Source organism: Glycine soja, chromosome 6 (assembly GCF_004193775.1).
Source record: "Glycine soja cultivar W05 chromosome 6, ASM419377v2, whole genome shotgun sequence".
In the NCBI taxonomy this organism is placed as follows: domain Eukaryota; kingdom Viridiplantae; phylum Streptophyta; class Magnoliopsida; order Fabales; family Fabaceae; genus Glycine; species Glycine soja.
The window spans coordinates 8,936,398-8,960,952 of NC_041007.1; the positions used below are offsets into that span (position 1 = coordinate 8,936,398).

Below are 24,555 nucleotides of genomic sequence, written 5' to 3' on the forward strand. Positions count from 1 at the left end.
TTTTTGAAAAAAAATCTACACATGATTTGTTTATTTGAAGTCTCACTTCACAAGATTTATACAAGACCTGCACTAAATTGATTCACTAGCTACACATTTCAACCCACTCTCAATAATAGGAAATACATACAATGCCACCTAGTAAACTGTCAACCCGTGAAAAATGGTATGACTTAGAAAAATTACATTTACTACAAGTACATCAAAGAAAATGCGAAGACTTTTTCACACCTGCAATTTGGGAGGGAGGAGATAACGAAAGAAAGTGATTAATAAGGGAGATGTGATGGAAAAATAAGAGATAGAGGTGTAAGGTGGGAAGAAAAACTAGAGTATGCAAAAATCGGGATTGCAGAAAATATATTAAACAAGGCCCAACAATTTGAACACCTACTGATAAAACTCACTAGCTTCCCTTATCATCTACTTGTATTCAGTATTTGTCAAACGTTCGTGCAGCTGAATACAGAGTTCTGACATTTGGGACAGCAGTTTTAGTTGTTGATCTCCTGAATTTAGTGAGCGAGTTGTTTTCTCAAGTGGGTCGCTAAGAAGCCGTTGGAGGCGACTACACAGTTGGGATGCTTCAGGGTCATATGTACAAGTTTCAGAAATAAGTTGTAGCAATTTACAGCTATGATCTTGGGGCAAACATGGATGAGATGGTACAGGAGGAACAAGAAAAGGATGTTGGAGTAGCTGAGGAATTCTCCACCTTTGATTGCGATCCCATGCTAGACACCTTTCCATAAGATCCAAAAGCCATGGGTTTGAAACTGGTTCATACGTAATTTTATGATTTGGATCTGTTATAACTTTGAATTTGGCCCAAAATGTCTTGTAATCAGAAAAAGGTGTCCTGCCATATACCATTTGATAAAGGATGCAACCCAGGGACCAGATATCTGATGGTCGCCCACACTTTATGATGTTTCCATTCGCATCAGTTTCATTACACAAAAATGCTTCTGGAGACATGTAGCTTAGAGTGCCCACCTGCAAGAGTTTAAAACACCTTTAAGTAATAAGTACAAATCTAATATTTAGAGTTAGTTTCTTATCCCCCTTAATATTGGGATGAAAAGTTCAAAGAAATTTTTCATATAACTTTCAAATAAAACTCATTCTTAAAATTTCACATATTTTAAGGAAATTCCGAACTGTTATTTAGGATGTGGTCTTCCTTTTTAAGCCTGGGAAAATACTTCAAAGTTTGGTACTGTGTATGTTTTGAAGATTTACTCAAATTATTAGTCACTTTTTTTCTTTCTATTTCCATTGATATCTATCTTATAATGTTTTAACTACTTAAAAGAGCCTAGAAAAACAGTAATGAAATTGTAATTATCCAGCTGCTGAACTAAAATGCACCCGAGGACCTATCATATTGTTGAGGACTCCTTCTAAGGCACTCAATCAGTTAACATATCAATTTAATAGAGTATTGAACCGTTCATGCAAAAAAAGAGCAACTTAAGTCCTTGCAGTAAAATCACCTGAATTGGTAAACCAAAACAATAATGTTCAACTGAATTCATAACTGACAAAGAAGTATGATGATCAAATCATTCTAGAATCCAAGACTACTTTTAAAGAAGACAGTAAGAGGTCTGACAAATCTAATCTAAAAGCTTTTCACAATTGCAATAACCATTATTTTTGTCTATTCTAAAAATCAGAACAATTGATTGGAAAAACAATTGGACCAATGAGGGGTCAATTAGACAAAACCATCGCTGAAAAAATTGCTTTGTTTAGAAATCATATGAAATTGTAATTTTTTTGTAAAGCAGAACAAACCATACATGCAAAGGAAGGCTACTAAATACCTCGCTAAAACCACTTAATGCAGTTACATCACTGATATGCAATTATGCACTACATTTAGTGATGCAAGAGAGACATGCATAATTAAAGCAACATAAAAGCCACAAGGTAAGAGAGATATGCATCTCAATCATAGCATATACACAAGTGAGTCAAAATTAGAAAAAAAAGGTGGAAAATAAGCATCACCTGTGAATCCCGTTGGATGTTGGTTGTGTCACTCATTATTGCTTTGGCTATACCAAAATCAATCAGTTTTAGGGAGCCTTTGACAAGGAGGAAGTTAGCCGGCTTCAAGTCTGAGTGCACAATCCGGTCCTCATGAATAGTGTTGACAGCTAAAAGAATTTGCTGCAAAAGTTGTCACCAGAACAATCTCAGGTAACTTACATTGACAGAGTTAAGAGGAAAAAAACGCATTCCAAGAAAGGAAACGGAGAAAACTGGTCGCAAGTGAGATCATTTGAATCTGATTATGAATGATGATATGTGAATGAGACTTCAATTGATCACCCCTCATCCCAAAACACACAGATAACTATTTTTCAAATATCATGTAAAATATGATGAGTTGATTAAGCACCCAGAACATGTAGAAGCAGAAGTGGATATAGACATGGAAGTGTTATTTACATTCTTTTTGGATAATCCAAGCACTAGAATTTTCAATGATGGATCAAAGAAGGCAAAATATGGAACGCACAGGTTCAAAGAAATGACAAACTATTTTCAAGGATACATGATAGAATTTGAAACCTGCCAATAAAATCGAAGCCAGTTTTCATCTATAGTTTGGTAGCTTCCATCCAGTTCCTTCCACTTCTGAGACAACATGTGAGCCAAATCAATTTCCCCATATTCAAGCACCATGTATATACATCCATCATCCTTGACCCGGCCATCTTTATTACTGAAGGAGCCTTTCATAACTTCCTCAAGCAAAGCCTTGTCAGTCACCTATTCACAAAATTGACTGATTGAGTGAAAATAAACTACACTACAACATCAATAAAACAACATTTTCCATGCACCACACACACAAAAATCAACTCAAAAGAAAATCCTTTTTCCCTAAAATGTTCATAACCCAAATCCCAAAAAATGAAGAGTATGTATACAAAAGTGATTATACACGGTATCCTCTTCCTCAGACATCCAAGAGAGATATGAAGCAGAAATAACTAAAAGCAAGAACTGCAAAGTATCATAACAGAAATATGCCATTGAGCATAGTACCTCATAATCTATAAGCTGTATGATGTTATCCTTTCCCTTCAGCCTATTTAGATACTCAATCTCTTGACAAAACCCATATGCAGTAGCATAATCACGACCCTTGAGCTTGATCTTTTTAAGTGCATATATCCTACAGTCCGATGAAATCACCTTGTGCACCTCACTGCTTCCACCACTACCTATCTTGCCAAGTCGCTGATAAAGCTTGCCGTTGACTTTGAAAAACAAATCAGGGTCATAAGTTCTTTTCCGGGCACCCAATGTACCTTTACTACTTGCAGCCTTCTCTCGTTTTTCTACCTTAGAAGACCCCAACTTCACATCTGAAGATGAGGTTATGGTTGTGGGAAGTGGAGCCTGCATTTGTACAGTGGCAACATCCACAGCCTCTTTCCCTTTCCCATCATCACAAGAAGTATACTTAGAATTGCCAGATTCTTTCAACTCACCCCCTTGTTGCTCCTTAGATTGATTGCTCTCCTTAGATAACGACCCTGCATCATCAATACAAGAACCAGAAGCTCGGACTTCAGCTTCTGCCCCCGGATCAACTGGCATTCTATTGGTTTCTTGTATGGAAACATCAATCGATTTCACAACCCCTTCAGTTATAGGGCATGGATTAACATTAACCTCCCCCAAAGGCTCAGCAGCCACACTTGAGCCACAATATTGACGGAAATGAGAATACCGTGTTGTTGAATTCAGCATTGGCGCTGAAGTTGAATGAACAGATGTAGTTGTGGCACAAGTAGGTCCGACCACCGAAGATTGCGTCGCTGGCTGACTCAAAAAACTTCTGAATTGCTGCAAATGATCCGGAGTAACCACGCTTCTCTTCGGCAGCACGGAACTCACTCCACTCTCGCATTTCAAACTCGCGTCAATCCCCGCCTGCTGAACACTCTCCTGCTGGTTGCATCCAAGCGACGACGACGACGACCATGCTTCGATTTGGCTGCCTTCAACCCACTCCATTTCTGCGAATCCAAGCGAACTCATGTGAGAAGATAAATTCTCCAACTCAGTGGCCTTTCCATCTGCAAATTAAAAACACATCGCAGGATATGACGGCGACAAATTCGGAATACGCAAAAAAGAAGAACAAAATAAAAATCTTACCCTGCGAGGCAGCGTTGCTTGGAACTGAAAACTGGACTTTCTTCTGAGAGTCTAGGTTTTGAGAAGGGACGACGGCGTTGAGCGAATCCTTGGAAGAAGCTTCTTCTTGAGAATTGGTGACATCGGAAGAAGAAGAAGAAGTGCTAGATGCTCTTCTTTGAGGAAGTAGCGTGCGCCTTGGTCTTATGCAATTGGACTGCATTGAACCTGAAACGGGGAGAAAGGAGAAACCCTAATTGAGATTTGAAAAGGCAAAACAGGATTGAGTGAAGAGTGAAGAGTGAAAGGGAGTGTAAGGACCGAGAGGACGGTGTCGTTTCAAGGCGGCTTGAACGTCGCGGAGGAGGTCCGTGGAGGAGGAATACGGGTTAGGCTTCCCATCCATGGAGGAGCAGTCTCCACCGCATTTCTATTCGCTTCTAATTCTAAATTCCACTGAACAACACACCAAATTGAAATTCAATTCATCCTTTCGCGCTCCTCCTTCTACTGGGCTCACTCAACCCAACGCTCTTGTTGTCCATCTTATAACTTGGGCTTATTACTCACTGAAACAAACTTGGGCCTGTTCAAAGCTCTGTAGCTTTGGTTGTGTTGGGCTTGGACATTAATTACAGAATTTGGCCTTTTCTGCATACTGGTTCCCTATATAAGTTCTGAAGTTGAAAATTGGTCTTAGGCATATGCCAGTTGCTTTCTTTATCTCCATAATTATGTCAAATACCTAATTTAGAATCTAAAATTACATTTTGGATTGGTCTAAGTTAAAAATGTACAGGAAACAACTGCCTACGTGTATTGGTTATTGGTCTCTATGGATAGGAACATCTATCGAGTGAGTGTAAAAATTATTTTCAGTTTGATGTTATAATGTATTTATTGTTTATAGTTTTTAAAGGTCAATATTAATTATTAATTTATTAATTTTTTTTAGTCAAAAAAATTTCAATCCATGACTTCTCCTTTTTCTCATTTTTTTTATTATCAAACTAAATCAATATTATAATTCATATTTCGTAAACTTAATAGACGAAAATAAAATATTTTAAAAAACTTAAAGTCCTAAAGTGAAACTATTTAAAAACATAAGTCATTAAAATGAAATAATTTAAAGTGACGTTATTTCAGTTAGCATTATATATCACTATTCTAATCAAATGTTAACAGACACATCATATTTTTTCTGTTAACATATTTAACGTTTCACTAAAAAATGATTAAAATTAAACCCTTAAAAATATAAAAAAAATAAAAATGAGATTTAAAAAAAATAATGTAGCAAATAAAAATGATCAAAAGCAACATTAGATGACTTCTAATCTACACTTTTGAAAATACAAAGTTGTCTGTTATATATATATATATATATATATATATATATATATATAAGCAGACTGACACGCTTGCATGAGTTGCAATTCGAGCTGCTAGAAACCAAAGAGAATCTTTTCGGCTTCACATTATTTAGTTACAATGGATATATTCATTCACTGAAATACTTAAAAAAAAATTCTGACAACTTTGTAGGGCAACTTGAATTGAAGCGGAAAGAATCAAATTTAAAAAAAAGAAAAAAGTACTAGATGAGCCGTTGCTTAGATTTGGAAGATAAAAGTACTAGATTTTTGTAACAAAATAAATCAAAAGTGGTTGTGCTACTAGAGGAACATTAACAATAATCAAGACAATGCAACTTTTTTTTAAAAGCAAGGCAATGCAACCTATCGTGGCAATATCACGAACAATAGGCTATAAATGTTAAATTCACTTAAAAAACGTTTTATTGTTAAGACAAATAACTATATTCATCATGTTTAGATTAGTCAGGCTTTACTTTACTTACCTTTCCATTAAACTTCAAATTAGTGGATGAACCGGAAGTTAAAACAAAAAAAAAATATTCATCATATTTAGAAATCATGTTGACAATGACTTTTGAGATAAAAAATACTTTTGCAAAAAGATCAAAACTTTTATTTTTATTTTTACTTTTATCCGATCTACATTAGAATGCGTGCTCCAATAATTTTAATTATAAACCAAACATGCACATTGTTTGAATATTGATTGAGTTAATAAGATAAGATAATCTTCTTATTTAAATTTTGTAATTTATTTATTTTTAGTTCGTATTTAAAATGTCACACACAAACACACGTAAAGCATTCATTTTTCAATAATCCAAAATTTTATCCTTTTATTATATATATATATATATCAATTTCTTTTATATTAATTAGTCATCATCTATTCATCTTCATGAATGGCTTAAGGATGATACCGCAGCATAGCCTCTACTGCAATTGAGTTCCAATGGCCTCGTAAGCTTCTTCAAGAACCCGGCATTCTTTCCACAAGTCACTCTCACCCACCATCTACTGTGATAGTATTGGTGGTGCTACTTAACTTAATTATGAGACGATCCTGTGTTTCACTCCCTCATAAAGCACCCTTTTATTAGTAGCTTCCCATGCTCTCCACGTCTCTCACATGCAATTCCTTCTAGTCACCGACTTGTCTACTAAGCCATTATCGGGGCTTAGAAAATCATTTGTTCAAGGTTGGTGTCGTCTTCCTCACTGTCATCTTATTATTTGAATATTGTAATTGTATTAATATAGATGTTAACCTTCTATATATAATTGTGCATGTGTATATGAAAATAAAACTGACACTCATTTGAGACATATACACCCCCCACTGAATGAGAGAGAAATAACACTGATAGATATAATAGAAAAGAAAAGAAGAAATCAAAATAACAATGAAAAAGAATATACAAGAGAGAATAGTTAAATTTTATTAATCCCACTATTGTGATAAAAATTCTTATGAAATATATTAAGTATTAGAAGTAATTTTTTCATCACTTAACTTTGTTTTAACATATACTAAATATAAATATTTTTTTTACTATAGATCACAAATATTTCAAATTACCTACAATTTGGCATACATAATTGTCAAGACAATATAACATGATTTTTAACAATTAGAATGACAACATTTATTTTTTGTTAAATGTGTTATTTTACTAAATTTAACATCTCATCATTTAATTTCATACTTTTATATATATAACAAAATACATATATATTAGGAATAATTCTTATTTTTAAAATGTGAGAACTATAAATTTGCGTCATAGAATTATATATGATTAATAAAAATTTAAAAATTAATTAGTGAATACATACTAATTAAAAAAAAGTCATATATTTATCTATATATCATTCAAATAAGATATACTAGTAGTAGTTTAAATTTAGTGTTCTAACAAGCAAGTGTAGTCACTAGAATAACTCTTTATATTATAAAACGTTCTTTTTTCAATAATAGAAAATCACAGTATCACCCCTTCAACCAACTCTTTTATGCAGCATTCTCAAATTTGAACTTTGAACCACTACTCAGTGCCAGTGGCCACCAAATATCCTAATATGGTTTGCCATCTTTAGTTCTTAATTTGTCTGAGGATAGGACAATAACAATAAAATCGCTGCTTCCCACAGATTTATGATCTGTCTGTATTTCAAGGTTCTTTTATTGTCCTTCTCTGTTCATCACATCAAATTTCGTGTTCTCTTCTGATACCTTGGAAAAATTCTAGCATGCAGTTGGAGTAACAATTTCCTTACTCCACAAATATCTTAACCATTGATTTCTCTTCACTCTTTTTTCATTTCTTTAACCAATGGATGTGATATGCTTCTAAAGGCTTCACGGGTACACAATAATTCTTCCTTAACTTTGGAAGCTATATAGCTGGCACTTTCTCTGATGACCACAAGGGCCCAACATTTCAACACAAACACAAAGCCCTTTTTTAATTAAACATTTTCTGTACTACCATGTCTTGGGCTTTTTCATTCAGTTTTTAGTTTTTCGTTTTAAAATTGAAGTGCCCTTTAACTGACATACTCACTTCATGTGGTAATTTATTTAAAATTTAAAAATACACTTAGTGCCTCGCTGCTATCTCTGTAATAAGCGTTCTCACTTAAGGCTCAAGTGACACATGATAAAGTTCTTATCTTAATGTCTTACTAAAAGAAGTAAAAATTAAAATCTGTGTGTGACTGGCTACCATCAGCTTTCAGAGCAAAGAGATTTTCACTTACCTAGCGTAAGTGTAAATCACAACCTTAGCGAACAATAATTACTAGTAGTACTTTATTATACACTACAAAACCTTTACCATTTGATAGCCAAATTTTCACAGAAACTTTTTACACAGCAACGGCTATGTTTTGTGTCAATGCTTTTTGCAATACAAATTATACAATGCATAATGTTTATACAGATCCTAATCCCAGTTGGAATGGTACTACTACACAAATTAGCGGTTAAAACAACTTTTTCAAAAAATTTAGGGGAAATTACTGATTTTTATGTTAATTAAAGTAACTGGCTTTATTCCATAGCATATGGGCTCGCATGATTTTGAGGCAGAAAAGGAATCAAATAAGCAGCTTTTCCCTATAAGAGGCACCATTATGGGGTAATTAGTGGAATGCCTTGCAAATGGTGCAATGCGTTTAGCCCGAAAAAGTCCACCTTCATGGGCTTAGAATAACGACAAAGCCTAATTAATTATCAACTCTCTCTCCCCATAAACTTGTGTTGGGTTGGGGTACGGAAGGAACCAGATATTACTCTTGAATGCATTTTCTAGCTGTGATACGTAGTAAATGTTTTTTGTCCTATTCACTAGTATTAATCAGTTAGAGTATCTAGATCTGTTAAGATATGGTCTGTGTCAGCGATTATGTGAGATTGATTTAGCCAAGGTTTGTTGTAGGAGTATCTTAAACTAACAATTTCCAAGGTAGTAGTAGTACTGAAAATTTTCATTTAATTTATCTTCCAATAATGTTGAGAAATTAACTGTTTCAGAAAGCTCATTGGTACTGATGTATTCAAGAATTGTGTATAGGTTATAAAATTGGAAGAAATGTCTAGGTTATAAAATTGGCAAGAGACAGATCTCAATGGAGGGGCAAAGACAACCTAGCTTATACACCAACTTCAATGATGTATTGCATTAATATCTTTTTCTTTTTTGCTAATATCTTAAATTTTAGCACCAACATGATCTACTTTTTTGTATTGAAACGTGATTTTCTGCTGGATAAAATAATGGAATGGAATACTTTTTTTTATTAGCCAAGGAAAATAAATATATTGCTAAGAGTACCAGGGGTACTCAACCAAACAACAGAAGAAAGGAAGTGAAAAATGTACTTCTGCCAATATGTCATTGAAGTTACTCTTCTTTTTTGTGGTCAGTTTTCATTGTTACGCCACCCCCTTTTCCTCCCAAAAGAAAGAAAAAGGAACCGCGGAGGACCATTATATCAGCAAATAATACTAAACTCAAATGTAAATTTCCTGGAATTTTCATCTGATACATGGTTTGTGTTTCATATCTTTGCACTCATGACTCAAGCAAAATCATAACTACAAAGAAGAGACATTTGTAAGAAACAAAAGAAGGAAAACTTAACAAGTTAGCAATTAAAAGAGATATCTGTGTTACATGGAGTACTTACATTTGCTTCAAAAGTATAGATAGGTTAATTAAACTCCATTTTTGGCTGCAGCAATTTAAAATGTTGATTGAAGATTAAACTGTCATTAAACATGAAATTCAAGTACTTTAGTGGCCGTGGGAATTAGGCAAATAAAAGATGGTCAGTTATGATATTTTCGAAATGTTTTATCCAAAGACAGAAACACACACAGCAGCATAAAAAGGCGGGGGGGACCCGTAGGCCAATACTACCTCTTTACTTTTCCCACAACTTAGAAAATAAAAAGGACTCTTCAATATAGAAAAAAAATCAACGGTGAGAAATACTCATCATAAAGTCATATATCTAATATCTTCCCCACAGGAAGAACCATAGTCCATAGGTTCCTCAAAGCTTCAATCTTAAGAGCCCCCCCCCCCCCCCCCCCCCCCCCCCATTCACATGTTACATATACACCTTGTTCTAAAAGCCATCATTTGCTAGCCTGAAGAAACTTCCATTCTTTCCACAATGAGCAAACCCAAAACTCAAAGAAAACCAACCATGACCAAAAAGGTCAGCCAAAACCAAGAGCAACAGAAAACTGAGAAACAACCTTCATGGGTGGTGAGAGGCCTATTGGCTTGTAGGAATGTGCAAATCCAACAAAATCAGCAACAGCAGAAGGAAGCAAAACCACCCTCAGAAGCAAAAGAAAACAGGAAAAAACAGGAACAGAGAAAGCTGCAAGAGGAACGAGTCCCAGAAGAAAACAGCAAGAAGTGCAAGAAGATGAAATGCTCAGGCTCTCTTTGTAACAACACCAAGATCACTGCAAAGCCCGACACAGCAACCCCAGATGTTCACAACAAAAGGTTGTTATTAAGTGGATGCAACAACAACGATGCTTCCAGCAGATCCATGAAAGCACCTCTTAATGAGCTCAATGGAACCGTGTCCGCTACTTCTTCTTTGTCAGCATCTTCAACTTCTTCTGGCGGTGGCTCTTTGAGGGGAATGCCGTTTAGAAGACTCTCTGGTTGTTATGAGTGTAGAATGGTGGTAGACCCAGTTCTCGGTTTCACTAGAGACCCTTCTCTCAGGAGTAGCATTTGTTCTTGCCCTGACTGTGGTGAGATCATGAAAGCTGAAAGCTTGGAACATCACCAGGCTGTCAAACATGCAGGTATCATATGATACTAAGCACTTTTAACCGAAGAAAATAAGTTTTTCTCTTCGATTTTAAAGAAGTTTTTAGCTTTTGTTTTTCTGGTTTCACGTTTTTGAATATGATCTTAAGAAGTTAACGGTTATGGCTTTCATTATTTCTTAGTGAGCTTTCAAACATGTTATTTTTTTCCATCTAACTTCTTCAAAATTAATCTCCATGAGTTGATCTTAATTCGCTTAACTCTTATTTTTTGCTAAAAATATTCGAAGTTTATCCAAAACATATCTGGTATGATGTGATATATGTTATTTTTTTCGTCTAACTTATTCAAAGTTAACATCCATGAGTTGATTTTAATTCGCTTAACTCTTTTTTTTTTGGCTAAAAATGTTCATGGTAAAGTTTATCCAACATATCTGGTAGAATATGATATATGATGTGATGTGATGTGATATGTAAGTGTTCACTTACAAAACACCATAATTGGCATTTTGATATGTGTGCCACTTTGCAATCCAAGATTATAATCATGACACCAAAGTACCATGATTTACAATACGTTTCACTTTAATATTTTTTTACCAATTTCAGTTTCAGAACTGGGTCCAGAAGACACCAGCAAGAACATAGTAGAGATAATATTCCACTCCAGCTGGCTGAAGAAGCAATCACCAGTGTGCAAAATAGACCGCATCCTCAAGGTCCACAACACACAGAAAACCATAACCAAATTCGAAGAGTACAGAGACTCCATAAAAGCCAAGGCCACGAAGCTCTCAAAGAAGCACCCTCGTTGCATAGCAGACGGCAACGAGCTTCTCAGGTTCCACTGCACCTCCTTCAATTGCTCCCTGGGTCTAAACGGCTCCTCCAACTTGTGCAACTCGATACCACAGTGCAACGTGTGCAGCATAATCAAGCACGGGTTCAAGGTCACCGGAGGAGGAGCCGGCATCTTGACGACGGCGACGAGTGGGAAGGCGCACGACAAGGCGGCGTGTGTGGACGAGAGTGAGGAGAAGAGGGCAATGCTGGTGTGTAGAGTGATAGCAGGCAGGGTGAAGAAGAATATTGCAGAAGGTGGTGGCATGGAAGAGTATGATTCTGTTGCTGCTGCTGTTGGGGCTTATTCTAATTTGGATGAGTTGGTTGTGTCCAACCCGAGAGCTATTTTGCCTTGCTTTGTTGTAATCTATAGAGGCTTTTGATATCAATCACTTTTACTTTGCTTTGTTAATTAGCTCTTTTAATTAAGTTCTAGCATCATCTAGTTAGTTATGGGGGAAGTATTTGATCATTTTTGTATGTGTTGGTGGCTATCACTAACTCTCCAATCTATGGCAGACTTAATCAACGACTGTATATTACTACTACAACAATTATTAACCACATAATATAATCCTATTTATGTGTCTGTAGATTTAGCTGTTACAAGAAGTGGCTTTACTTTATCCACTCAATGTGTGTACGGACAGAACATATAATTGCTTTGCTTTATTTATCAGGTTAGTAATTTGACTCCATCAAACTACTATTTTCCTTTCTTTTTTTTACAGCAAATTACTATTTTTCTGAAACTGTCAAATGGGAAATTTAAGTAGAAATATATTCTATTGAGAAAATTACCACTTGTATGTTTACTGTTTTCAAAAACAGTTTTTTTTTATTTAAAAAAAATTGTTTGTTTCTTCGAGACCTTTGAAAGTATTTTTATCTATCCCATGGGCTAAATTTTGTTTTATAAAATTTGTTTCCTAAGCATAATAATAGAACACTTGAAGAAACATCTCTTAGTTATTTCTGCTTTTTTTAGTTTTTAATTTAGATGAGAAATTGATTGTTGGGTAGTGTAAAATTATTTTAGAAAATAGTTTTTAAAACAAAATTCAGAAGTGATTCAAACAAATCCAAAATTACTATACCAAAAAAGTATACTGTGCAAAAAAAAGTCCAAAAATTTCCATTTTTTAATAATCTCATTACAGTAGAAAGGGATTTGTGTAGGGGAGGACAGCAATTTTTTACAACCTGAACGCTCAATTTCTCAAACGACAAAAAAAAAAAAAAACGGTTTGAAAATTGAAAGGAAAAAGACCTGAGACACTATCCTTGAAAGTCCCGAATTATTCTTATCTTTCTATATTTTTGTGAACTTTACATAAAGGTAAGCAAGTAGAAAGCATTTTACTATAATTTAAGCCATGACTGAAAAAGGTTAGTTACATCTATGATCTACCATTCTCATATCTCACCTGGTCCATTCTCATATCTCACTTAGTGCAGAAAACAATGGTCGGGGTCAAAGGCAAAGTCTGTACCAAGAAAGAACAGGTCAATGCAACAATGGCGAACACACTCCCAAGACTAAGGGCACTTTCTAATATATAATAATAATAAAAAAACTTAATGAGGACACTTCTTATTCTAATCGCTTCTTATTGAAATCACATTTGTTTTGGCTTATTGTTTTATTGAAATACTCATTTTCTATTTAAGTTGAATTCCATAACAGGAATAACTTCATAATTCTTACCATAGGTCAATATATGTAGAATTTTTTTTATCACTAGAAATCGAAAACACATATCAAAAAATTTATAACAAACTCACGTATATATGAACTTTTTCCTAAAACTTTTTTAAGTGCACTATTGTAGTATAATTAATATTAATGGAATTGAAGTCCTTCACAAACACATATAATAGTTGGGACTAAGCCCAAAAGGAATATTATAAGGAAATAAGGCGAGGAACTGAAACTCCCACGACATCAGCTAAAAACAAATAAGTCCTTCATATGCTGTTTAATAAGTGAACCTCACGGTCTAGATTTGGTTTTTTTTATTAGAGATCTAGATTTGCGTGGTGGTGTGTTGCGTTTCCATCGAATCCGGAACAAGTTGACTCTTGTTTTGTACTCATTGTATTATGATTAAGGATCGCATTGGCCTTTGATACCCAAAGTTAAGCAACTCGGCATGGCCTTAAGAACCACCACCAATGTCAAGAGAATTGTGAATATTAAAACACAAATTACTAAGAACTCTTGTTTTCTTTGGCACTGATCATAAGCCACGTCATGATGTAGCCACCTGGTCCATGTAACGCTTGCATTGTAGCAAAAGACTAAAGAGTTCTGCTTGAGCTTAGATTACTCGTTACTGCACATAGTGACCACTGACCACTGACCATTCAGTTCTTGATAGCAAACAAAATATGGCGCGAAAAGAGTGGGCAAAAAAGCATTCTGGCGTGGGAGTTTCGCGGTAATTTTTGCAGTGTTTACTAGTTATTGGAAACTGTGAAGGAATCAGAACTTGACATGCCATGCTTGCTTGTTAAGATCGAAACAAAAATAAACGCTATAGTAGGAAGTCAGAATAAAGTGCGAGTCGGCAGACAAAAGTGGGTGCAATGATTGAGAAAGAAATAAACATGGCATGAGAATAAATTCCAATTCCATGGAAGGCTTCAAAAATTAAATTCCATGTAATTTAAGACACTGCCAGTGCCACTAGCATGCACGGTGGAGACGTTGCACAACAGCAATTAGTCGGCCTTATGCAGGAAGCATTCAGTGACTGTGAGTGATGATGAGATGAGGAGGTGGGGTTCACCATTTTAATCTTCTCTTCTCCTAGTGGGACCCACCCATGTCCCCAGTGTTTGCATAGTGCTCATGATGGGTCAGGTACTCAGGTTCATATGGTTTGGACTGTACTGTTGCACTTGCTAAGTGGCTTCCCAAGAACACTGTGCTCTCCTAATTTAGGTGCCCCCACTTGTTCAAGCTTTGTAAATTGCAACTATTACCAAGCAGATATTCAGTTCACTTCTATGGCTTGGAAAGACCAAATTGGTGCATGATATAGTTCCAATCACGGCTAAGCCTAATACATAACATTGAAACATAGTAATGTACTCAACCATAGTAATGTAAAAGATAATAGAAAGAAAATTTGTGGCTTTAAAAAATTGTTGCAAATCAAACAATTAGCAACGTGTTTTTATCTTTGTTTCCCTCGGACCAGGTACCCAGAATTCCCCTCTGATCAAATAATACAAAAAGTGGTAGACATAGCTTGAGAGGTTCTTGTCTAACCCCAACATATCGGTGCTGCTTAGTGGTGTCTCAATCTGTACTCAAACTCGGGCAAATAGGACGGAATGAGAGAAGACAAAATAGAAAGAAAGTGATGATGCTAGTCCGCGGTGGCATTTCCAAAACACAGAATGATTAATGCAAGATAAGTCAACTTCAAGCCAAATGTATCATCAACTTACTGTTCTGTCCAGTTTCAACAACCTTCATTTCTTTTTATCTACTTATTACTGTACTTAATAAGATAATGCAGAGATTATAAAATGTCTTTAGTAATCCCATTTATGTTAAAATTATTTTTAACTGCCTAAATAGGCAGATAAACAGAGACGATTTTATTCAAAAGTGGACAAATAAAAAGAAAAAGGAGTAAGCCTAAACCAGTAATCAAGCCTAGCCATTTTCTTCGATAATCACTAATTCATTCTCTCTTAGAATTATATATTCAGAGAATTCACTGTAAAAAGAAAAAAGAACTATAACACTTAAATGAAAAAAAAATAAAACAACAAATGCTAGCAACACACTCTTTATTATTAATTCATTCACTAAGATTCAACGCTCTACGTAAAGGGGCTTGTTTACAAATTAAATTAACTTTTTAGATAGTTGATCACTAATAGTGTGTTTAAAAGAATGTGTTGCTAGTATTTCTTAAATGATATAGGCCAACCTTACCATATGCTAAAAATGTCAAGCTGCTTAATTATGAAAAGGTAAGTTTGTAAACAAGCAATGCATGCAGCAAAAAAAATTCAGAAAAGGTAAGTTTGTTTAATTACAATACTATTGTACAAAAAGATTGAATAAACTTAAAAATTCCCAAAAAAGGTACTAATATAACTATTAGAAGCACTTGCAATTTAAGTGGCATGGGTGACACTGACACATCTGATTTTAACCAAATTTGAGTTTCTTAAATGAGTGCTCATTATCAAAAGTAAGTGGTTAATTGAATTAGTATGTTCTATATGGTTAATTATGATGTAATTAATATGAAACTAAAATTGATTAATGAAAACCAAGTATAATTAAAATTATAAGCGAATAAAGCTATTGAAAGTACAATTGTATTTACCTTTTTTAGTTTGTACCTTTTTGTTGGTGGAGGCAAACATTGAATGTGTGAAACCTCATAGCAAGTATTGAAAGCATATCGAATTGAACGGCTGCATATACTTAATTGTGTATTCTTTGGTGTAGCACTGTAGTATCTTCCATCTAGATGTCCTTTAAAATTTGACACTTCTGCGCTTTTACCTTCAAATTGAACTGGCAGTCACCAAAACATAAAGACTGTTTCACGGTACAAATTTCAATCACATATCATTCCTTATAAGTTGGATCGATCAGTGACTTGTCAGGAAATATCTTATTTACATATCTCGATCCAGCTTTTTCCAGCTCCTTTTATACCTACTTTTCTTACAGCTTCTCGTACTTTGCTTAAATTATCCCACATTCCAAGTGATGCATAAACATTTGACAGCATTATATATACTGAAGCATCTTCTGGTGAGGTAGCAAGAAGATGCTCAGCAACAATATTTGCAAGATGTCGATTCTTGTAAGTTCCACAGGCATCAAGCAAGGAGCACCATATGGTTTTGTCAGGCTTAAATGGCATATCATTAATCAAGTTTCTTGCTTCTTTAAAACGTCCTGCCTTAGCAAATATATCAACCATACAATTGTAATGTTCTGGGCATGGTGTCAATCCATGCTCTGTTTCAATAGACTTAAATATAGTCCATGCCTCTTCAACTAGGCCTGCATGTCTACATGCAGTAAGAACACCTAGAATGGTGATTTTGTTTGGCTTTGTACCTGATTCTATCATCTTATGCAGAATACTAATTGCCTTGTCTGCTCTTCCATTTTGTGCACATCCAACAATAATCCCGGTCCAACTCATGGTATCTATTTCATAAAGACAGTCAAATAAAGCTAAGGCATCCTCAATCTCACCACATTTTGCATACATATCAGTAAGAGCAGTTGTAATAACTCTCTCTGATTCATACCCCTTCTTAAGACAGAAAGAATGAATTTGCTTGCCACTTTGAAGAGATGCCAAACTTGAAGAAACTTTCAGAACAATTGATAGGACAAAATGATCAATCTCAAGATCCAAATGAACCATATCCATAAAGAGGGAAAAAACTAATGTTCCCAAACCAAGTCTAGCACAACCAACAATCAAACTAGACCAAGCCACAACATCTTTATTTGGCAACCTTTCAAACAATCTTAATGCACTGTTAATATTGCCCTGTTTTGCATATAGATCAATAAGAATGCTTCCAACAACATGATCCAACTCATAGCCACGGGTGATGATCAATCCATGCACTTGAGATGCCAACCTCAAGTTATCAAAATAGATGCAGACCTTTAAAGCAATACTAAAGGTATAGGAATCAAACTGTGCACCAGAATGATGCATACAAGCAATCATACCGAGTGCCCTCCACCAATCCCCATTGGCAACATACCCAGAAAGCATAGAATTCCATACTGCCAAGCTTTCAGCAAGAGGAGAGTTCTTATCAAATATCTTCATTGCTTCATCTAATAGCTTGCAATTCGAATACATATCAATCAATGATGATATACAATAACAGCTACACTCAAGCCCAGACTTTATAATACAACAATGAATCTGTCTCCCCATGGTTAACTCGCCAAGAAGACCGCATGCTTTGAGGGCACATGGGAATGTGAACGCATCAAGTTTAAGGCCCTTCCCATGCATCATAGAAAGAAATTGCAATGCATGGGGGCTAGCATTATCTGCAAGACCAGCAATGATGCTATTCCAAGACACAAGGTCTGGTTCTGGCATTTGATCAAACAGATTAAACGCATCTCTCATCAGACCCTGTTTAGCATGTCCAAGAATGAGGGTGTTCCATGAAGTAGAATTTTTACACGGGATTTCATGGAAAACTCGTTTGGCATCCATCAAGCTCCCACATTTGACGTACATGTCCAAGAGGGCATTCATCAGAACAGTGTCAAACTCTAACCTAGCTTCAGATACATGTTGGTGGACCAACATGCCCAATTCAACATCACCCACGAGACCACATGCCTTGAGAACCGCAGAGTACAAAAACTGATTGGGTTGCACGGTTTTGGATTCCAGCATGTGGTTGTAGAGTGTAAGAGCCTCGTGGGGTCTCCCAGAATTGGTGAATGCAGAGACCATTGTTGTGAAAGAAACTATGTTCCTGTGAGGCATTTCGTCGAAAAGGGTTCGTGCATCATCGAATCGGGAACACTTTGCGTAGACAGAGATGATGCTATTAAGGAGAAAAATGTGATTTGAGAGGCCAAGTTTTATTATAAGAGAGTGGAGTGATTTGGCATGTTTGATAGCTTGAAAGCGTCCACAACAGCGTAAAGCTAACTGGATTTGGTTTAAATCCATTGCCAACCCATTACGCGTTGAATTACCATACTGAAAGCATTGCTGAATGCTGAGGATAAGAGAACGATCGTTGAAACAGTGCCTTGAGTATTTTGACACTATTTTTTTAAAACAGCTAGAAAATTTGTGAAGAATGGTCGAATAATTCTCACACGTTGAAAGTTGTGTGAAAGATATATCAACATATATTACATCAAATGAAAAAACAATTCCCGGATATCCACCGAAATGAACTCAATTTAATGCAACGGCCAACGGCCATAGCAAAAAAACTTTTTTTTTTCTTGATTGCACCAGTAGCAAAAAACATAAGCAGTAACAACTGCTCTAATTTTTTACTTCGCGCGAAAAATTAACCAATTCATATTGGCCTTTTTTTATCCTTGGTCTTTGACGAAAGTTTTAAATGTTTTTAATTTCTATTAATTAGTAAAAAATAATTTTTGAGCCGAAATGACACTTCTACTCGCACAAATGTTAGATGAACATTGAAAATAGAAAAACAAAATAATTGTTTTGGATTGTGCAACATCTTAAAATGAAAATTTCACAGAAAAGTTAATTTTATCCTCTAGGTATTGATTATTAAAAGAATAAATAATACATGTACAAATAAAATAAACATTTTTTTTAACAGTCATTCAATCTTAAATGAATTTTTATAATAATTATGTTATATTTAGAATGATTTTTTATTAGTTGACATGAAATTCAATAACAATGAAGTAGCACCCTGCGATACCCAACAACTACCAGAGTCTTGCTACGGTAACAATTCTTCCAACTCAGGAACAGAGCTATTGGAAGTCGAAAAACTAGAGACATGGGCAGCAGATGTACGAGAGAACAAATGAGGCATGACATTCATCAATCAGGAATGTTAGATTGTGACAATTCGACTGGAGTGAGATTACCGTAGACAGCTACATTCTGGTAAAGGGTCAGATGTAGGCAGAAGTTTTCAGACAATTTTTTCTCTCTCAGGGAACCATGATATTTGCAGTCACATTCACTAGGCATAGCTTCCATCATACCATATGACTAGCCGGCAAAGGGAATTCATAGACCCTGGATTGCAACGCGTGATTATTCAACAGTAGTACAATGACTCTGAGTAGGGGATCATCATTGTGTTGGTGTTTAAAAATTCATGGAACTAATGATGACATGCAAACGCTAATAAGTGTTCTTCAAATATTAAATAAAGAATTAAAAATAATTTTTTTATTGAAATTATAAAAATTACACTTTCCACAAAACTCCTGTAATTTTAACAATAATTTTTTTTGTTAAATTACTTAATTAATATCCTAAAGACATTAATTAATCGATGAGATCGTATATTACGGACATCATGATTTGTCTCAATTTTCATAACATCTTTGGAAGGGGTGGCGCTTCTTGGTAGTTGTCCAACGCAATGAGCTACCTCTATCTCACATTCAAAGCTGACAAGACTATAGCAGTTAACATAATTTTCCCCAAAATATTTATATCATTATTTCAAAAAGAAAAAACTTTATCGGTTGAAGACTATTATATATGAAATCAGTAACCATGGTATTTATTGATTACTCTACTTAGGAAGCTACAACAGTTCATGTATTTTGCAAAAAAGGTCAATATCAAGTCAGACACCCGTAACATCTAAAAGGCACCGACCCTATCACGCGGAATCAGGCGCAGTTCTGAACCATGCTTAAGGAAGACATTGCCTGAAGAAATGAAATATACAGCTTGTCAAATGAAAGATAACGACTACCAGCAACCTATGTATAATATAATTTTTCATGATTGGAACTACTACAAAAAAATGTGAATCAAGCACTCTCAACCAAGGTTTTTAAAACTGAACTGGTCACTAAATCGGTGTTGACACTAATTCAAGGTTCAATGACACAATCGTGATTGATCCGGTTTAATAAAATAATATATATTTTTAATATAATATACTAAATAATATTAAACAAAAATACCAAAATTACAAAGCTGAAATCAAAGACAATATAGTATTTTGGCTAAATGTCATTTTTTCCCTCCATTATGAATGCTTCATTTTATTTCCTTAAGTTATAATCGCTTCAGTTTGGTATTTTAAGTTTTTGAAAGTTTTATTTTTATACTTTTTTCGATTTTCCCTTTAAAACGTTTAATTTTGTCAATGTTTTAGATTTTAAAATAACTAATGTCAAATAGTGAGACTAAAAACTACACTATCTTTATTTTATTTTAAAAAAAAATAAACTTCTAAAAAAGAGGTACAACATAACCATTTCAAGTATATAATTAAATTTAATCAGAATAACACCATCCCAAATGTTTGGGTGACAATGTTTTTATTTTAGCCTTGTGTAATAACTTTTCATGGAGAAAATTGTGGCAGTAAACCATTATTTGAAGAGGAAAATATGATGATTCTTCAAACATAGAAGAAAGTTAAAGAAACAGATGATAAAACACTGCCATACCTGCGCTCTGCTGGGGATTTATGCCAACACCATCTACATGCATACAAAGGAATAAATATGAATGTAGCAGATCTAAGATGAATATTACTGAAACAAGCTAGGCTTTCATAATGAAAGGTTGACAGTCAATAATATACATAAACAAAAATACTCTAAAATTTTGTAATTCTTCATTCGCTGGATTAATGTAACTTGTTAGTATTCGTAGCTTACCTTTCCCATGTTTCTTTTCCTTCTTAATGAACAGTACTATGCTTTTAGTAGTGCAACAGTAAATGCCAAAGGTCACAACATATGATGGGCTCACCAAGTCAGTTCTAATAACTAATTTGTCAACCAGCCCCAATTAAATCTCAATCCATTTGAACTTTTTATTTTTTGGAAGTGAGAAGATCTTTGCACTGTAATTTAAATGACATAACAGCAACAGCTGAGTTGATTGAGAATACAGAGATTAGATATCTTGTGACAATGTTGCCACTATGAATCATGTTAACTTTGAATGTTTACCAGCAACTTAACTAGAGAATATAATAAAACCTAAAGGCTACCTGATTCAATCTATTCTAATAATCCAATTCACATAACACAGCAAAAAGATAAAAGGGTTACTAACAAAATTCCAACACCAAAAGTTAGAATATATAGACTACAAATTTCAAAGGGTCTATAGTTACAACTTACAAAATGCCTTAAATAACTGTAATAAATGCCTAAAGAAAAGAAAAAGAAACAACTTCAAATTTGTGCTAAACACATAAGCCAAGCCAGACATTACTTAGCTTGTAAAGGAGACAGCCCTTAAAAGTGAAGAATACAAGGTATACGAAATAAGCCAATATTTTGGAGCTGAGATGTACAAAGTTTCCATTAATCTAATAATAATTATCATATCATTTTCATCTGCCTTTAAAAATCAGCCTCGTTCCCTCAACGCCTTCCTTACTATATTATGAGTAAACAATAATTGTCTTCAAAAGTGGCAACCTTTGTTGATTTAGTACCTAAAAATATGCATGCATACATAATTTATTTCTCGAATTTGTAAACTTCAAGGCAAACAAGTCTTCTTTCGTGAAGTTGGCCAAATATGAGTACTAAAAGTTGTCATAAAATAGCCAGATTCCGGAATTACATTGTTATCTACATGTAAACTTTCAATTACAAATCAACAAATTTGCCACTTTTAAGGATGAAATTCAGAAATAAGGACTTAAAAAAAAGATGAAATTCAGAAATAGGATGTATACAATTTAACTCCAAGTCTATAAATTTTATAACGAATCAGTTCTTCCTTCACGCAGTTGACCAAATTTGAGGACTAAATTTGTGATAGCATTCATAGATTCGGGAATTAAGTTATATACACACAAACTTTGAAGGGATAAATCAACATAGGTTGCCACGTTTAAGGACGAAATTGTATATTGACTCTTATCAAATTGTGGATGCAAATCAGCTGAAAAGTAAAAATAAAGTACAGAGAACGTGACACTTACGAAACCAACGATAAATCGATGATAAAAAGTATTTTCTTAATCCAAAAACATTGCGGGTGTGGCCAAGCTTTTGTGATCCCAAAGGCTAAAAGCTACCTAAGGAAGGAAAAACTCGTGAAAGGCGCCCACCATGTATTCAATTTTCACCACCACACAACCACAACACGATTTTCCAGATTACGAGAAACCCTAAATATCCTAAAACTCTCAACCTCATCAAAAAGGAAAAAGAAAACATTGATCTAAATCAGGATAATTAGTTACCGTTGGTGATGATAGCGCTGGTCTGGGGCGGGACTTTGAATTCTTCGGCGGCGAATTTGAGAACGGCAGTAAAAGGTGCCGCCTCTGGAACGCTAAACCTGAAAGAAATTCAGAAAATCGAGATTAGGGGATAAAAAAAAAGAAGAAAAAAAGAGAGATTTGGGAAATTTTGTTGAGATTTAGATATATACACTTTGAAGGGTAACTTTGGATCGGAGGTGAGTGTGACTTTGAACGAAACCTTTCCACCACCCGCCATTTTCTTCTAATGAATCTGCCAAATTCCCCTTCTAACGAAATACTATGATGGTGATGATATTCTTCAGCGTAGTTCTGACGCAACTGTCGTTTTGTTCAAAACGACAAGGTGAGGCAGATTCTAAAAAATAAAACAATTTTTGGTGAGCATCTATGAGTCGAATTTCGGATTAAGACAAATTTTGTTTTTAATACAAATTAGTCAATTACATTTTCATTTACTCAAATTTGAGAATATTTTTCATAAATATTGGATAATTTCTTACATTCTATGAGTATTTTTAAATAAATTTACATATTTTAAATAATAGAATTATATAAAAATTAATACGAAATAATGTATACGTGAATATCGATATTTCCAATAAAGATACCAAGCAAATATGGTTCCTTTTATTTTTCCTTATAATCAAATTGAGTGTTTCTTTTCTTTTCTTTTTTAAAATTAATTTTTTTTAATAATTAATGATCGATATATAGTTATTCAAAATATAAATATAATATTTCTGCTATTCGTAGGACATGTAAATATTAGAAATTAAATTTTAAGAATGTCAATACTCTCTCTAAAATAAATCGTACCAAAATCATCTTTCTATGATAAGTAAATTTAATAAATATTTTTAATAAAACCTTTCAAATCCTTTTTTCAACTTTATAATTTTTATTTACTTTTCAATAGGCGTTTATGATTAATATGTGTATTTTAAAAATCATTAAAAATCAATAAGTATAATGCATAGTTATTTATAAATAAATATTAAAAATATTTAAAGAAATAACTTAAGTTATATACTATGTTATTAATAAGAAAACGAGTTTAATGATTATATATTTATGATATAAAATAATTTAATATTATTATCCAATCATAAATTATTATTTTTTTACAAGATCGTAAATCACTGTTAATATATATTATTTTGTAAAAGTTAACAAACTTATTATATATGATAATTTATGATATAAATGATAGTGTAAATCTTACATGTAAATGTATATTTTTTTTTCTCATAAACTATTTTTTCAAAATTTTATAAAACTATTCTAATTGGAAAAAAATATTTTAGTAGTAATTCGTAATATCTATTTGTTATTGATAACAGAAAGTGATTATTGAGTAAAAAGATACGAAAAATAAAAATACATTATTATGGAATAATTATTTAAAATAATAACTTGATTTGATATAAAGCATAAAAATAGTCATAAAATTGAGGAAAATATATAATTGTGAAAAAATTCCATATAAAAATTATACTACTCTTGAAAATAATGATATAAAATTGTCAAAAATATATAATTATGAAAAAAGTCCATATAAAAACGATACTACTCTTGAAAACAATGATACCAAATTGTCAGAGTGTTGTGGACTAACTTAGCCCAAACCCAATTAGCAAAGCTACAATGTTTTTTGTTCTGATCATTTTACTATGCACACCTGCCACAAGACAGGAGGGAAAATGCATGTCCACCGATATTGTGCATAAATACGTACTTACCAAAGCCACGAACACTCACTCTTATAATTCAGCAAAAAAAAACACTCTTATAGGATCAAGAGGGGTGCGTCTATAAATGCGTTGTTTTTTTTTTTCGAGAAAAATACTTCTTATATTCACCCATTAGTTAGGAAAAGAAAATGAACAGGAAATCGAT

The 24,555-nt window shown here is 33.9% G+C and overlaps 4 protein-coding genes across 5 annotated transcripts; 1 reads left to right on the top strand and 3 right to left on the bottom strand.

Annotated features, from left to right (window-relative positions):
• Positions 1–73: 73 nt before the first annotated feature.
• On the bottom strand, positions 74–4,640 carry LOC114415380 (probable serine/threonine-protein kinase mps1). 2 transcript variants are annotated; one of them, XM_028380035.1, is made up of 6 exons: positions 4,486–4,640; positions 4,186–4,392; positions 3,064–4,043; positions 2,584–2,784; positions 2,017–2,178; positions 74–996 (listed from the first exon to the last, which is right to left on the bottom strand). In XM_028380035.1, the coding sequence occupies exons 1-6, from the start codon at positions 4,568–4,570 to the stop codon at positions 424–426; spliced, it is 2,208 nt and encodes a 735-aa protein (XP_028235836.1). In that variant the 5' UTR covers positions 4,571–4,640; the 3' UTR covers positions 74–423. The 2 variants fall into 2 exon arrangements, with proteins under 2 accessions (XP_028235836.1, XP_028235835.1); XM_028380034.1 differs by having other exon boundaries at positions 3,064–4,103.
• Positions 4,641–10,150: 5,510 nt separating this feature from the next.
• On the top strand, positions 10,151–12,273 carry LOC114415381. The gene is made up of 2 exons (XM_028380037.1): positions 10,151–10,884; positions 11,461–12,273. Exons 1-2 carry the CDS (start codon positions 10,230–10,232, stop codon positions 12,075–12,077), a joined length of 1,272 nt encoding a protein of 423 aa, XP_028235838.1. The 5' UTR covers positions 10,151–10,229; the 3' UTR covers positions 12,078–12,273.
• A 2,014-nt stretch (positions 12,274–14,287) lies between these two features.
• Positions 14,288–18,719, bottom strand: LOC114415382 (pentatricopeptide repeat-containing protein At4g08210). Its single transcript, XM_028380038.1, has 2 exons — positions 16,050–18,719; positions 14,288–14,759 (listed from the first exon to the last, which is right to left on the bottom strand). The coding sequence occupies exon 1, from the start codon at positions 18,402–18,404 to the stop codon at positions 16,344–16,346; it is 2,061 nt and encodes a 686-aa protein (XP_028235839.1). The 5' UTR covers positions 18,405–18,719; the 3' UTR covers positions 14,288–14,759; positions 16,050–16,343.
• A 1,151-nt stretch (positions 18,720–19,870) lies between these two features.
• Positions 19,871–22,985, bottom strand: LOC114415383 (ubiquitin-fold modifier 1). Its single transcript, XM_028380039.1, has 4 exons — positions 22,827–22,985; positions 22,636–22,733; positions 20,873–20,905; positions 19,871–20,119 (listed from the first exon to the last, which is right to left on the bottom strand). The coding sequence occupies exons 1-4, from the start codon at positions 22,892–22,894 to the stop codon at positions 20,052–20,054; spliced, it is 267 nt and encodes an 88-aa protein (XP_028235840.1). The 5' UTR covers positions 22,895–22,985; the 3' UTR covers positions 19,871–20,051.
• Between the last annotated feature and the right edge of the window lie 1,570 nt (positions 22,986–24,555).

Coding starts and splice junctions, on each gene's coding strand:
- LOC114415380 (XM_028380034.1), bottom strand. CDS start 4,570: ATGGATGGGAAGCCTAACCCGTATTCCTCCTCCACGGACCTCCTCCGC. Junction 2,179..2,583: donor GGCTTCGATTTTATTGGCAG/GTTTCAAATTCT, acceptor CAACTTTTGCAG/CAAATTCTTTTAGCTGTCAA. Junction 997..2,016: donor ACATCCAACGGGATTCACAG/GTGATGCTTATT, acceptor AAACTCTTGCAG/GTGGGCACTCTAAGCTACAT.
- LOC114415381 (XM_028380037.1), top strand. CDS start 10,230: ATGAGCAAACCCAAAACTCAAAGAAAACCAACCATGACCAAAAAGGTC. Junction 10,885..11,460: donor CCAGGCTGTCAAACATGCAG/GTATCATATGAT, acceptor TACCAATTTCAG/TTTCAGAACTGGGTCCAGAA.
- LOC114415382 (XM_028380038.1), bottom strand. CDS start 18,404: ATGGATTTAAACCAAATCCAGTTAGCTTTACGCTGTTGTGGACGCTTT.
- LOC114415383 (XM_028380039.1), bottom strand. CDS start 22,894: ATGGCGGGTGGTGGAAAGGTTTCGTTCAAAGTCACACTCACCTCCGAT. Junction 22,734..22,826: donor CCAAAGTTACCCTTCAAAGT/GTATATATCTAA, acceptor AATTTCTTTCAG/GTTTAGCGTTCCAGAGGCGG. Junction 20,906..22,635: donor CAGCGCTATCATCACCAACG/GTAACTAATTAT, acceptor GTATGCATGTAG/ATGGTGTTGGCATAAATCCC.